The 15,003-nt window shown below is 45.2% G+C and overlaps 1 protein-coding gene across 2 annotated transcripts; it reads left to right on the forward strand.

The window, feature by feature from the left end:
* Nucleotides 1-681: 681 nt before the first annotated feature.
* On the forward strand, nucleotides 682-14,304 carry hs3st1 (heparan sulfate (glucosamine) 3-O-sulfotransferase 1). 2 transcript variants are annotated; one of them, XR_003933378.1, is made up of 3 exons: nucleotides 682-900; nucleotides 3,681-5,994; nucleotides 14,292-14,304. XR_003933378.1 is itself a non-coding variant. In XM_030114163.1 (2 exons), exon 2 carries the CDS (start codon nucleotides 3,804-3,806, stop codon nucleotides 4,713-4,715), a length of 912 nt encoding a protein of 303 aa, XP_029970023.1. In that variant the 5' UTR covers nucleotides 682-900; nucleotides 3,681-3,803; the 3' UTR covers nucleotides 4,716-6,036. The 2 variants fall into 2 exon arrangements, 1 of the variants encoding a protein (XP_029970023.1); XM_030114163.1 differs by lacking the exon at nucleotides 14,292-14,304 and having other exon boundaries at nucleotides 3,681-6,036.
* Nucleotides 14,305-15,003: the final 699 nt, after the last annotated feature.

A 15,003-nucleotide genomic window follows, 5' to 3' on the forward strand; every position in this document is an offset into this window, starting at 1 on the left:
AAACCATCATGAACCAGTTTGAAGAGTGTAAACCACCATAAATGTTCATAAACCAGTAACAATAAACAAAAACCACTGTCAAACAAAAACTAGTATAAACCAACATAAACCAGTATAAATGAACATCAGTCAGCATAAAGCATCATAAATCAGCATTATAAAAACTAGAATGACCCATCATCAACCAGTAAAAAAACCAGATTAAACCATTAAAAATCAAAACTTAAAGCCTTATAAGCCATAATGAACCAGAATTACTAGTAAAGACAAATATAAACTGTCATAAACCAGTATAATCAAACATATACCAGTATGAACTGGCATCATCTATCAAAATACAGTATAAAAACATCAAAAACCTGTTGACAGCAGTAAAAATGAGTGTTCCAGTGAGGGACGGATGTGTGTTTTTGAGAGAATGGTGTTATTATAAGTTACAAGTTACTTCATACTTACTCTACTCACTCCACACAAACAGGAAATGTAATTACATAACTGCTGCCCTCGTGGAGCCCCACACCTGGATCACCTGCCTCATCTGGCCCCGCCCCTCCTCTTTCGTCACACATAGCATTCACGCAGGGGGGGCGTGTCCGCGTTGCGTCACGTGGGCGTGGCTTCGCCCGCGCTCCAGCTGACGGTGAAAACGCGGGTCTCGGTGAGGTCCGGTCACAGCTCGGAGGAGGCGCTCCGGGGAAGTGGCACGAGGACCGGAGGAAGTTTTGTCGCGCGCGTGTTTGTGTGTGAGAGAGAGAGTGTGTGTTTGCACGCGGGGAATACAGAAGCGAAGCCCGGAGAGACGCGGCGGAGGCGGGTCGAAGTGAAGCAGCTGCCGGGAGCAGAGCGGAGCTCCGAGGCGCCGCAGGAGCGCAGAGCCGGGAGACGCGTCTGCCGTGCGAGGTGGGAGACCCGGGCGTGAAACCGCTCGGTACTGATGATACAGAGGCATCATCCGAGCCCGAGCCATCATTTATTTTTAATCTGTTTCACAACCTGCTTTATTACTTCATGTTTCCGACAAATATCTGCAAATATATCCTTGATTTGTGAAGCCGAATATTACGTTTTTCTTTCTCATAGATTTTTTTTTTCCTTTTTACAGATGATCCAAATTTTCAGATGGTGTAATTTTAATCTATACCACACTGACTCGTGATTTTAACAAAACACACGCAGGTAGATAAATAAGTTATCTCAGATTTCAATGTAACTGTACTTGTAGTTGGGTACAAATATGAGGTACTCTATGCATACATATTACAAAGCCGTTGTTTTATTAATCAGCAAGAGCGTGGAAAAGGCACCACTGTAAATTACTAATTAGTTCATTAATGAATGCATGCAATTGAGTAGTCGCCTATTTTCAGGAATCTCGATGTTAATATTTATCTTTATCCTCACATGAAGTGAAGGTTGATTTAGCAGCGTAGAAATTACTATTTACAAATTCTGCAGTAATGAACTTATGGTTTTTTTTTTTTGTTTTGTTTTTTAACATGTTTATACTTTCTGATTAGGTCAATCTATTGTAGCTGCTATGCCTTTGGAATAACATTAACAGTGCAGTTAAATGCTGTGAAAAGTAACTGATACTCTCAGCAGGTTTTGAGATGAGCACTTTTTCATGAAGGTCTGTTTTCCCTAAAACCTCTCCATGATCCCATGGATGTTTTTCTACTTTCCTTGATGACACTGAAACATGACTTTGACTGACAGAAGATGATGGATGAAAGTACATAATTACAGGAAGTCACATTACTATAATAAAGAAGTATTTGTAAGCATAACTTGTTTTTTTTTTTAGCTACGTGACTGCATTATTTATATTTTATTCATTTGAATTGAATATCTAATAATGCTGTTAAATTCCGTTAGAAGGTACTAATAAGCAATTGTAGAGGGGAGTACTTTTGAATCTTTCCTTTAGCCTCTCGATATTCCCATTAATGTGATCTTTGTGGAAGTGTGGGGCGGAAGAAGCAGGACAAATATATTACTGTAATTAAGCAAAACATTGGTCCTTTAGCTTTATATAATGTTTTCAAGTATGTAGTTTTAATCCTAATTATGTGTAGGTGACTCTATTTCATCGACTTTTATACTTTTATAAATGCATTAATAATAATCTGTCCAGAAAAGACAAGTGGAGGTAAAAACTACAACTATTACTCATATTACTGTAAATATTTCTTAAAATAAGTTGCATTTTTCTTTACATGAAGCACAAAGCATGGGGTGGATTGTATTTTGGGAACTTGGTGGAAGTAATTAATTGCAACTGTAACTGAGTTGTATTTTAGGTCCCTTGTACTTTTTTTGTGACCATTTTCCTTTTCCTTGAATGCTTTCTGCACCCCTTGCAGCATTTGATTCCATAGATAATCAAGTAAACACAATGGTAGGAAGGAACACCGTTATTTCTGAAGTGTTTACGTTCTTTACTCAGAGTGTTACTTAAAAGTAAATTACTTACGTACAGTTTAACTCCTGTAATCTACTTTTATACTTACATGTGGCTAATAATCTGTACACAAGCAGGAGTGGAAGTAATGGATTACAAATACTCAGATTACTCTAAAGTAGTGTTGTTGGTTTTCCAATGTTTCCAATCATTCTTCCTGAAACATGAAGGATGAAACGTGGATTTATTGAGTTTTTTTAGTTAACACGTTTCAATTCCTCCCATTATGTAATGTCTCTTTTTTTAATTGACGTGTTTATCATACAACAATAATTGAATTCAGTTTACTGTGGTTCTAAAGTAAGTAGTTACTTTAATAGTAAATACGTTTTTACAACAGTAAACCTGCGTATCCAGGTGAATGAGACTGAATCATGGAACACAGTAACTACGAACAGATACATTGCTTTAAATAAGTATCATGCAGGTTTTATATTGATTTTTTTGTTTCAAATTAACGCTGTGAGACACTGTCAAAATATTTTCACTTTTTTGTAAAAAGGTAACTCATTTTTTCATTTGAATCGATAATAAAACCTTCAATCTGAATATTTATAGTTTATTTTATCACATTTCTACCCTAATATTTGGCACACTCTGTTTAAAGGTTGAAAAGTACTGAATACTTTGAACAGTTTGCTCTTTTGCTTGACTATTTCCTTAAAGCATTATTTTTATGTGTAATTTTGTTGAATTTCGAGAATATAAAACACAACGATTTCAAATTTACTTGACGTACATTCATATCACCTCTGAGTAAACATAGACTTTGTTGTTCCTGCATTATTTCTAGTACTTAGAATGAATGGAGTCAGAAAGTAACTTTTACTCAGTAGCTTTTCTATTTTTACTCGAGCATGTTTAGTAGCAGCACCTAACATGCATTTAACATACATACAATTTAAGCAACGCAAAACTTCACTTTTACATTTATTTCATGTATATAAATCATCATGATCATGAGTCATGACTCAGCAGGCACACTGTTATTATGCTTTATGTCTGAGTCTTGCTTTAAATACTGAATATCATTTTGATCTCCTCAGACGTTGTGAACACGCTGTTTTGTGTTAAAAAGGTAAAAAGTAGTGAATACTTAGTGTGGTTTTCAGTTGGAGCACTGAAGCAGGTGCTGCTGTGAAGAGTTTGAGGTATTTGTGGAAAAGCTGCGGTGATCTGGTGTGAGCGGAGTAACTCCAGCTGTCCCCTCCCCCCGCAGAGCGAAGCTCCTTCCTCTTCTTCTTTCCCGGGACCCTCGCCTTCGGCCAGCCGCCCTTTCGATGTGGGACGCGGTCGTTCTGCTCTCGCCAGGCTGAAATCCTCCCGGGTCAGGACCTCCGTCATGGCAGCCGTCCTCCTCGGCCTGCTGCTCTTCGCCATGCAGTCCCCGCCCCTCCCCTCCTGGCCCGTGTCGGACGGGGGGCCGTCCTCGCCTCCCGCCGCCGCCGACAACGGGACCGCCGGCCACGCCAACGGGACCCTGCAGCAGCTGCCCCAGATCATCATCATCGGCGTGCGGAAGGGCGGCACCAGGGCGCTGATCGAGATGCTGAGCCTGCACAGCGCGGTGGCGGCGGCGCAGAACGAGGTGCACTTCTTCGACTGGGAGAGCCACTTCCAGAGGGGGCTGCCCTGGTACCTCAGCCAGATGCCCTACGCCCTGCCCCACCAGCTGACGGTGGAGAAGACGCCGGCCTACTTCACCGCCGGCAAGGTGCCCCGGCGCATCCACCAGATGAACCCGGACGTCAAGCTGCTGCTGATCCTGCGGGACCCGACGGAGCGCGTGCTCTCCGACTACACCCAGGTCTTCTACAACCGCCTGCAGAAGCACAAGCGCTACCAGCCCATCGAGTCGGTGCTGGTGAAGGACGGGGACATCAACCTGGGCTACAAGGCCCTCAACCGCAGCCTCTACTACCTGCACATGCAGAACTGGCTGCAGTACTTCCCCCTGGACAACATCCACGTGGTGGACGGGGACCAGCTGATCCGGGACCCCTTCCCCGAGATGAGGAAGGTGGAGCGCTTCCTCAAGCTGGAGCCGCAGATCAACGCCTCCAATTTTTACTTCAACAAAACGAAGGGATTCTACTGCTTGAGGGACCACGGGCGGGAGCGGTGTTTACATGACTCCAAGGGCAGGGCTCACCCCCACGTGGCGCCCGCCATCCTGCAGAAGCTCTACCAGTTCTTTCACGAACCCAACAAGAAGTTCTTTGAGCTGGTGGGTCGAACATTCGACTGGAAGTGACCCCGGGGGCTTTAGAGACGCTCTGGGGATCATGGCCCCTCACTAACAATGAATGAAGATGAAGCTAATGTAAATGTAGGTCTATTTTTGTACTAGTGCGTTTGTTACAGGCGTATTTTGGAGCCAAATGCGAGAGCAGCCTGCAGTTCGTGGCAGTCGCTGTGGTTTCATGGCTCATAAGTTCATCAAGGTTTATTTACGTAACAACAGCTTCAGAGAAAACCCCAGAGAGATCTCACATGAGCAAGCGTATCGGACAGTGGAGAGGATGAAACCTCCAGCAGATCGGTTGGGGTTAAAGGGCGGTGTAGTCCCTTCAAGGTGGATATACGATCGAATTTTACCTTCTTTTAAAGCAATCCAGAAAAGCCATTTTCTAGAAACAGTAGAACTGGAATTAGTGAAAATCAGTTCATAGTATTTGCTCGTTGTCACATATTTCCCTGCCAGTAGCATATGCTTGTCTCAGAGATTAAGCCATGCAAGTCTAAGTACGCCCGGCCGGCACAGCGAAGCTGCGAGTGGCTCATTAAACCCCCCATCCTCTGCCAGTCAGAGGCAGAGGATGGGGGGGTTGTGGCTTCGTCGTCAATCTGGCTCATAGATACTCGGATTTGGAAGCGGTTATTTCCAATCCTGACTGAATGATAGGTGGGTGTGCCCTGGACTGCACCACTGGTTTTGAGAAAAGTCGAAAAACCCAGACAAGGAAACAGCTGACATCGAAATTCCAGGAAGAGGCGGAGTCCTGGTAATCCTGACGGCGTCGCTCGTCCAACTGATCAAAAATCTTTTAAAAATGTTCAGTGGATAAAAGCTTTTAAAAGAAACTCAACAAGCTGGATTAATTTCACTGCTGCTGCCGTTCAGGGTGAAGCCGGACGTGGCTCACAGTGCAAAGCATCATGGGATCAATCCTATGACTGATCAGTTAAGCGATTGTTCACTGTAGCAATCTGATCAGAAAGAATTGAGGAAACGAGCATGTAAGCCCAGCTCCAGTTCATTTTCCTCCTGTTTTGTCTCTCAGCACTCGACTTGTCACCACGGAGCCTGTTTATGCCTGTTTTCATTTTTAATCAGGCTTATTTCCTCTCATACATAAAACAGGACGCCGCCATCAGCTGCACTTCCACTTCTGAAGGACCTTTTACCTGCTGCTATGATTTCCTCCGTCACTTTCAGGCACATATTGAATTTGTCCTCTTGTCGCTCTCGTGTTTCTTCATCAGCTATAGAAGCGCCGTGTGCGTTCATTACTGATTGTTACGCTGTAAATGTACATTTTTTTTAATTGAAGAATTAATACCTTAATAAAGATGTATTTTATTTTTAGCATGTGTGGGGCTCTGATTGATTCTTAGACCAAAGGTGTCAAACATAAGGCCTGTGGAGACAAAACCGGCCTGCAGAAGACTTCAATACGGCCCGCCAAACCAAACAAATTGTGAAACTTTCAGGCAAATAATTGATTTTTCTGTTGAAACACTGACGCCAGAGGTGAGACATCAGTGGCGCTGGGAGGAAACTCACCTCAGAGCCGTGCCGTCTAGTTTCAACATCTACAGAAGTTCTTTAAAAGATATTTCATTCTGTTTTTCACCAGAAGGTGTTGAGATTGTTGTCATTTTTGGTAGTGATTATTTAGTTTTACAAAAACAGACATTTTCATCACACCACAACGATAAACTTCTGAAGGTTACTGTAGGCTGACTCCAGATGACACTGGGCAGAATGTAGCCTCAGAACCACAATGTGTTTGACACCCCTGATTTAGACCCTTTGAAAAGGCTCTGCTGGAAAAGCATGTTGTTAAGAGTATTGCTCATTATGCTTAAGGGGATTGTTCAGGTATCTGTTGAAATGAACAGATCAGAACAGCTTTCGTCACTGAAGCTGTAGAAAGTGTTGAATTCTGGGCGATCAGTGGCGGTTAAACACGGAAACGTCAATTATTGTCTGACTCACCACTTTGTCACAACCTGAATCATAATATGTGTCATTACTAATGAATAACTTTTGAGTTTCACCACAGAACATTACATGTGGGCACATGTGTTTATAGTTATGTGACGAAATGAGCGAATCAGCCAAATATTTCACACAGGTTTCTGTATTTCTCCTGAAAAATCTGAAAAATCTGCATCCAGATTGATGTGTCGGTCCGCCGAGCTGTTTGATGTCGAAGAAGGAAGTGTGTGACTCAAATCGAGGTAACAGGAGCGTGTCTGCGTCCAGGCTGCACCCTCCTCTGCGGATTAGCAGGTCCCACTGTTTTTTGAATGAATTTACATTTCCAGGACGGGACGTTGGTGCATGCTCTCACATGCTGGTGAAACAATGCTGCAACTCGATCGCTGATGATCGTAACTGAGCTGAATTTCCTGTCGGGCCACCGCTCGTCTCTCACCTGATGGGGGTATTTACACAAAGCTTGACGTCTGTCATGCTTCAGCTCTGAATCAAGGTTATCGTTCAGAGTTAGTCTTTTTTTTTTTCACGCAGCAGGAGTAAATTCTACCATCATGAATTAGGATTAGTGTGAGAAAGTGGAGTGTGGGCAGATAGGTAAATTCAGATTTGTGCACAATCCAAACCAGCAGAAATCAAAAGCGAAGTTGTTTATGCCCAAGGGTGCGATCTTCTTTCTGTTTTTTTTTTTTTTTTTTTGAGTGCAGGATGGCATTATTTATTCAAATGCGACTTTGAAAACATCAGCAGACAGTTTCAAAGACATTAAGCTCCAAAAACCCACAGTGGCTGTTTCTTATTTGAATGCGGCCTGGATTTTTCTCCGGGGCTTAGTGGGACTCCACAGACGGGATGTTATCCCTGCTGCAGACCACCACAGCGTTCTCTCCTTCAGAGCGCTCCCTGATCTCTGACTTCTGGCTTTTCCCTCCGATACTGTTGAGTAAGACTGGAGCAGGTCTGACTGCAGGCGGAAGGCCAGAAACCGTGTAAAGCGAGGAGCTGATCTGCTGTGAGATTAGCAGACTTGCGTCACGTCGGCTCGTGCGGCTCCTGCATCCTGGTGAACCTGAACCTGTGGATCTGTACCTGCACGTTCTGTCCCGCAGGCTCTGGAGAGTGCAGAATTGTTCCTCCTGCTCTGTCCTGCAGAACACTCCCACTTTCCCACGCCGTCAAAAACCACCTGACGGGCGCTGTGTGATGACGTTCTGGCCAATCTGAGCTGAAAAGATGAGTGAGGATGTGCATTGAAGTTGGTCAGAAGACTATTTGTGGCGGTTATTTGTGTTTTTTGTTGTGAACAAGTTGGCTGAAGGGGAGGACTGTCTGCTTCTGGACTGGACCGATCGATGAGCCAGGCTTCTTCTTCATCGTGCTTCGTTTCCTCTCTGCTCTGTGCTCGTTTGACGCCATGTTGTTGTAAAAGCGTCACATTGTCCAGGTGGTTAGATCCACCCTCAAAGCACAGAGCGAAATCAAACCAAACCAAACCAAACGGAGGTGTGAATTTATGGCGTTCCCCTCCCAATCGAACCGAGTCCCCGGCCTCACCTGGTGTGAAAGCACCCTGAATGTATGCCTAGGCCTGTTCTCCCATTTTTCTAGAAGGGTGGCCCTCAGGCACTTTCAGCATCACTGTGGTTCCTGTGCAGACATCACTGTCTTTGCTGCGTAATGAAAACATGAAAATTCTGCGTTTTCACCTGAAATGTCGTATAAACGGGTCTAAATGTCAGCGCAGAGGAGAGCGAAACATCGAGGGCGCGGCGGTGGGAAAGGCAGAGCGCGTCTAACGCGGCGAGCCGCTGGAGCTGCTTTGTTCTCGGCCCGGAGGCGTCGCGGTTCTGCTGCTGCAGCGTTTTGTCCGTCCAGCAGGATGTCATGAAGGAAGTGAAGGACAGATGTCTTAATTAGTGTAAAGTAAACTCGCACCAACACAATGAGCTTTCGTGGAACAGGATATGCTTACTTATCAGCTCTGCTTTAGCAATAGTTGGCACAAAATATAATTGCAGAGTGAGCAGTATTTTCCCCATCAAACAGCCTGGGTGTGAATAACTCTTCCTGTCAGCCGCTCCAGTCCTGCCACCCTGACTGAGTCACCCTCACTGCAAATCCAAACAATTTCACTGGTTTTTATCCAAGGGCGTTTAAAAACTGACCTTCACTTTTTAACCGTCTGCCTTCAAATCATGTTTTTGTGCTGTTTAAATTTGATAAACTTTGTTAGAAAGTGGAAACTTGTCCAAATTTAACTGGCATAGGAATAGAGGGCAACTTCGTTTGAACAGCAAAACATGACAGAGTACGTATGAAAAGGTTTCATGAGCTGTAATTTAAAAAAGGCGAATCATTTGCCACTAATTTCAACCAAAATGTTTGTATTTTTCACCTTGAAAGAACATCGCTAGCACTGAAATTTGGAGTAATTTCAACAATTACCTGGTTTAAATGTGCCTAAATTGGCAACAATAATCAATAGTTTTGAGAATTTATTATATTAACTCATCTCTTATTTTCAAGTGAAAATGGCAACTTTCTTTGCATTTCAGTCATCTGAAAACAGTGCTAGGAGTCACTGAAAATGCAACTTTTTCAAAAAGACTTCCAAGGTGGGAGCTTTCAAAAAAAGCTCAGACTCTGTTCAAACAGAGAAAATGCAGCTTTAATCCATTCCGAGCTCTGAAAACCATCCAGGGAAAGCAGCAGAAAGTCGGCCCAGTCAGGAAAAGGTACAAACAAGTGGAAAACCAAGGACATGGAAGATAACCGGCAAGGTCGGGACACACTGAACTGGAATGTTGCTGCAAAACACGGAAGCCGAAAGGAGAAAAACTGGCACAGACAAAACTGTGGACCAAATATTTATGTACCAGGGAGAGGCTAACAACTCACAGCATCAAGGAAACGCAGCACAGAGAAGGACACCAGGGCGGCGTGAGACGAAAAACCTGAGACGAGAGGAGATTCAGGCCTTTTCAGATGAGAACTAAAAAAAAACTAAAAGTATTTGTGCTTCATTACTGTACTTTTCCCACCCCTGGTATTAAATCATGACACAGATCCTGGACCCTGCATGTCCGTTTGTTCAGTTTGAGGCCTCTGAACTGAGAGCAGCTCTGGATAAATCCACATCTGCGGCTCTGTCAGTGGAAATCAGGAATAAAGCGGCTCCAATGACAGTGTCACCTTCCCGCAGAGCTGATGTAACTGGGAGATAAATCTGCTCTGCCTTTACTCCACAGCCTGTTTCACCTCAAAACTATTGCTCTCTACTTTTTATTCCTCGCTGGACTTCCACTTTATTCTCCGAGTTGGGTTTTCTACAGTTTTTTTTTTTTTTTCCACATTCACGTCACGTTACATAACTAATGACATATTGTGCTGATGAAACACACTTCATCACCTGGCGTCTGGCATGCAGCCCCTCACAGAAAGCTCCATTTAAATCTATTAGTCATTGTTAGCAGTTTCACCCGAAGAGGCCTTTTTTTCCCTTTTCAGCTTGATGTTTTCATTTCAGGCTCTCTGAGGCTCAAAGAGGGAGAAAAGTGTTAAAAAGGCTCCAAAAAACTCCAGATTTAGGGAAGAGTGTTCGAAAAAAAAAAAAAAAAAAAAAAAAAAGTCCTTTAAGCACAAGTTGAAGGTAAGATTTAAGAGATTCAGTGAGGAGACGGTAAAAGCTACAAAGTCGTGACAATCATACTTATCTGGGATGAATGTGTGTAACTTACGATACTTATATCTACGCATCTATACATGTAATTATGAATCCATTACATTGATCTTCTGCAGGAACAAGAAACCATCAGAGGAGCTTTTACAGGAACCTTCATCATGTTCTATGAACCATCAGAGGAGCCTGCCTCGAGACGGAGAACCATTTCTCAAACAATCGTAAATACTCAAAACAAAAGAAGCTCAAAGCTTCGTTCTGGCTGCAGAATGTGTGAGTTAGTCGCTGTGAGGACGCTGCGTTCAGACGTTTGAGCCTTTGCGACCATAAAATATTGATTCTCTCAGCTTTAAGTACAAGCAGGATAATGTAATGATGATGCATAGAGGCCGCCGCCGCTTCCCGGGCTGCAGAAAGTGAGCCGGGACTCTGTTTCTCCCTCTGCTTACACACCTCTCCACATCACAGCATCTATTAAGAGTTCATGAACGCTCCATTAGTCTAGTCAGCTGTGTGGCCCTCCAAAACTTCTACAGTCACACATTTCCCTTAACGCCAGCCGATTAATCTTCGCCACATAATTAATTTGTCTCCCCGGCCCACATGCAGGAGGAGGGGCAGGCCGCGGCGGCGACCAGGATTAATGTCCTCCCCCTCCGCCGTCGTGCTGTTTGTGTGGAAGTTTCTGGACTAAGTTGGAGCCAGCTTCCTCCTCCTCCTCTTCCTCTCCGCCCCCCTGCCACCAGTTGTTCCTGAAGGGGCCTGTTTCCTCCGAATCACAATCGGCTGTCGGGGGGGGGGGGGGGGGGGGGGGGGGGGGGGGGGGGGGGTTTCAGGGGATGATGTGATCCGATGGAGCTCGGCCGCTCTGCAGTCTCCGGGGCTGCAGCTCGCTTTAATTGGAATAGATTGTTTGTCCACTCAATGTGTGAAGCCCGGCAGAAATAACACATGCTCCCACTCTATTCTCTGTTTCTCATACAAACACTGCAACAGGAATGTACACACACACACACACGCACGCACGCACGCGCGCACACACACACAGTCCTTGTTAGCCTCGCTCCAGTGTGTCCCCGGTTTGTGCCCAGTCTACCTTCACACTCCACGCTGCGGCTCTAAACTCCATCTGAAGGTTATTCCCAGAATCCGTTAGCTGATTCAGAAATAGTTCTGCTTCTCTGTTTGTGTCTCTGTTTCCAAACGAAGGCCCCCTCCTGGAAATAGAAATCTCATTTTAATTTGTCCAGTTTATTGATTCGGAGTGTGTTCTCGCAGCGGAGAACCAGCATGGTTCCTGCTGTTTAAACACACGAACCCCCGGCCTGCGGTTCACTCGGAATGTTTCACCGGTTTCTGTGTGTGAGAGTGTATTTAGTGTGGTAGGTGTGTGTCCTGTGACGGACCGCTGTGTTCTGGACAGTTTTACCGGCACACATTTTTAAGTGGATGAAGCTCTATAAAGTGTGTGTGCAGGTGCAGTTTTACCTGAATTGGTTAGAAAAATCAGTTATATTTGTTCTAAAATGGACGAGCACCAAAGAAATTTGACCAAATTCTAGATATCTTTGTTTTTCTGTTGCGTTCCATCGGAGCGGTGTCGATTGAACGCCCTCAGGTTGTCCGTTTCCCTCCGTTTCCCTCCGTCCTGCAGACCGGAGCGGCTGTGACGCCAGATGACCACATTACAGTGAATAAATTGAACGCCGCAGCGTCTGACTCAGTCCTGTCATCTGTTTCCCTCCGTGCCCGTTACATTTATGAGCATTTTCATTTTTTTTTTTTTTTTTTGCTGCTTGACGCTGCAACAAATAACAGTTGGGTGTGAGCTCAGAGAAATGCCCTCTTGCCTCTGAGCGAGCTGCTCGGCCGCTCTTGTCCGCCCTCGCGGCGCTAATGGGATGTAAACTCACGTCATTAGGCGGAGGGGAAGGGCCGTACCCTCCCATCTCCCCCTGCTCCCGGTCAGGTTGTGCATGTGCTGCCGCTGCACGCCGTTATCAGCGGAGTCCCCGCATGGCGGCTTCTGGCAGAGGAATAAAGCAAAGAGAAATCCCACGGCGAACACACACCTCCGCATGGGCGAAGCATGGCTGGGCCCTCCGATAGTGCTACTCCTGCAGAGTGTGTGTGTGTGTGTGTGTGTGTGTGTGTGGGGGGGGGGGGGGGGGACTGGGTTTGTCCACGGGAGCGCTGGACCATATGGACCCATTTGGATTTTGATACTAAGCCGGATTTGGAAAAATTCAAGGTTCCCTGAAACTCCCTGTTGAGGGGAACTGGAGTCACTGTGTTGCTGCGAACAGCGTCAGTCGTACTTGACGTCACCGCCGAGCTGATTTGGACTCTGCTGACGCTCGGATCGAGCCGAAGTGTTACTTCGCCTGTTGGGAAACATTGTGTCTTTTCTGCAGATCTTTTGACGCTGTTGGTTCTCTAAACACTGCGAATGTTCCCTGACAGAGCAGCATGTGGTTCAAATCAAAACTAAATAGCATGCAGAAGCCTTCAAGAACAGCAGTGTGTGTGTGTGTGTGTGTGTGTGTTTACTGTCTTTGTGTGTCGATTAAAAGCAGGTCTGCTGTATATCATTAAAAGCAGGTGTGCACCGCTCCCCCGGAGGTGGAGTCCCGCTGCTGAACGCACTCCCGTTCCAGGTCAGCGGAAAACAAAACACATATCAGCTGATAATGAAATTAAAATCAGCGTCCGTCCCGCTGCGAGGTCAGATCTGGAACGGCCCGGGTCACGTCAGGGCCGCCGCTGCACAACTTTTCCCGTGACGAGTCGGAGAAACAACGAGCGCTTTACTGTGGGACGAGCGAGAAGTGGCGTAACGCAACAGAAACATTCAAAACTCCCAAACCACAAAAATATGGGGGGAAAAACCCAAACTGCTCACACATGGAACAAATCCAGTGAAATGGGAGAAATCTGTGCATGACGAGCAACGCTTCAAAACAACCACAAAACGATCAGAAACCATGAGAACCGCTTTAAAAAGAACTACAAACAGAGAAAATAACAATGTGACTTAAAAGTGTTGTACATCAGACACGAAGACATGACAGCCGATCACATATTATCTGATGCAGCTACAAAGAGTTCCCAGAAAACAGAATCAATTACTATATAATAAAGCCAAAAACCACCAAGAAAAGACAAAAGAAGACTTTAAAGTGGCAAAGCAGCAACAGAAAGACAAAAATAACACAAAATAACCACAAACGGACGCTAAAGAGGCAGATTTGCTTGTGTCGTGGAATTTTAAGCAAGAAGTGTTTTGCAATAACAAAGCAAACATTTAATAAAAAGAACTTTTAAACAGACAAATTAACAGCAAACAGAACAAAAATCGCCCTATGAGCACAAACAGACACATGACAATAAACAGACACAAAGCAAGTTGATTAACGTGACATAAGGACCACAAACTCACGACATCCTTTTCCTGTTTACTTGAAAATGTTGTTGTGAATTATTGTGAAATGGGCCCAAATTTGAGAGGCTTTTGTGAACATTAACTGCAGTGTTTTGAAGTCTGGTCAAAGGGAGACACTATCACAGTCCTGGAGTATCGATGATCAGTACTTTAACAGCCCTGGCCCTGCAGGTCTGGGTCTTTCCTGTCCTTCCTCATGATTAAAGCCTCGCTGTGTGGAAGGGTTCAGATTCCGGTGGCATGTTGTTCATGTTTTTATGATCAGCCCATATTCAGATGGCAGGGAAACAAAATCAGACAAGGCGCTGATCAAACAGGCCGGTGGCTCCTTGCTGACGCGAAATCCAGACTCCCTCTTTGTGTTCACGCTGCGGTTCAGGCATGTTGACCCGACACACGCGTCCTCACGAAAGACAGAATCACAAATCAACCGGAGGGATTCAATCAGATATTCTCAGCCGGTGACCTTGGTCACAGAACATAGCGGCAGAGCGTCGACGGCATGAATACAAAATGTCTCCGGGAGCAGGAGACGCAGACGCCGCATCTGTGCAGGATCTTCCAGATCACAGATTGACTATTTTTCTTACATTCCCTCTGAAGTCGGAGCGGGGAGATACGGCGGCTGAAAGCTCGCCTCGCCGTCCTTCAATCCCCGAAGATCAAACGCACCAACCAGCAATCCTGAGGAACCTGGCAGGATGCACACATCTGCTTCTGTGGAGCTCCTCCGCCTCCCGATTCCCCAACAACAGCAAGTCTGAGCATTAAAAGTTCCCCAGAGGGAGGCGAGCGCAGAAAAGAGGGAGCGAGGACATTGATCTGGTTGTGTAACACGCTGCAGTTTGCCATAGGTCAATGAAATTCCATCAGCTTTGTTGCTCTTCGCTCAATATCCATCTGAAGACATTGTCTCCTCTTAGCCTCGGCCGCTTGTATTCATCTTCTGCTGCTTCAGAGGGACGACGGGATCAGGCTGCACGGGGACGGCCGGGGGAATAAACACTTGATGAGCGCCGCATACTCCAGAGGAAGAGGACACAGCAGATGGTGTGGTTTCCAGAATTCGTTCTCGCTCCACTTGTTTTCGAGCTTTTTATTTTATTTTTTTTTTTTTTGTGGAAATCACTCATCTGTGAACTTTCAGGATGAGTTAAGACTAAACTTGAAGCAGTGTGAGTTCAACAAACAGACCA

This window comes from Salarias fasciatus, chromosome 2 (assembly GCF_902148845.1).
Source record: "Salarias fasciatus chromosome 2, fSalaFa1.1, whole genome shotgun sequence".
Lineage (NCBI taxonomy): Eukaryota > Metazoa > Chordata > Actinopteri > Blenniiformes > Blenniidae > Salarias > Salarias fasciatus.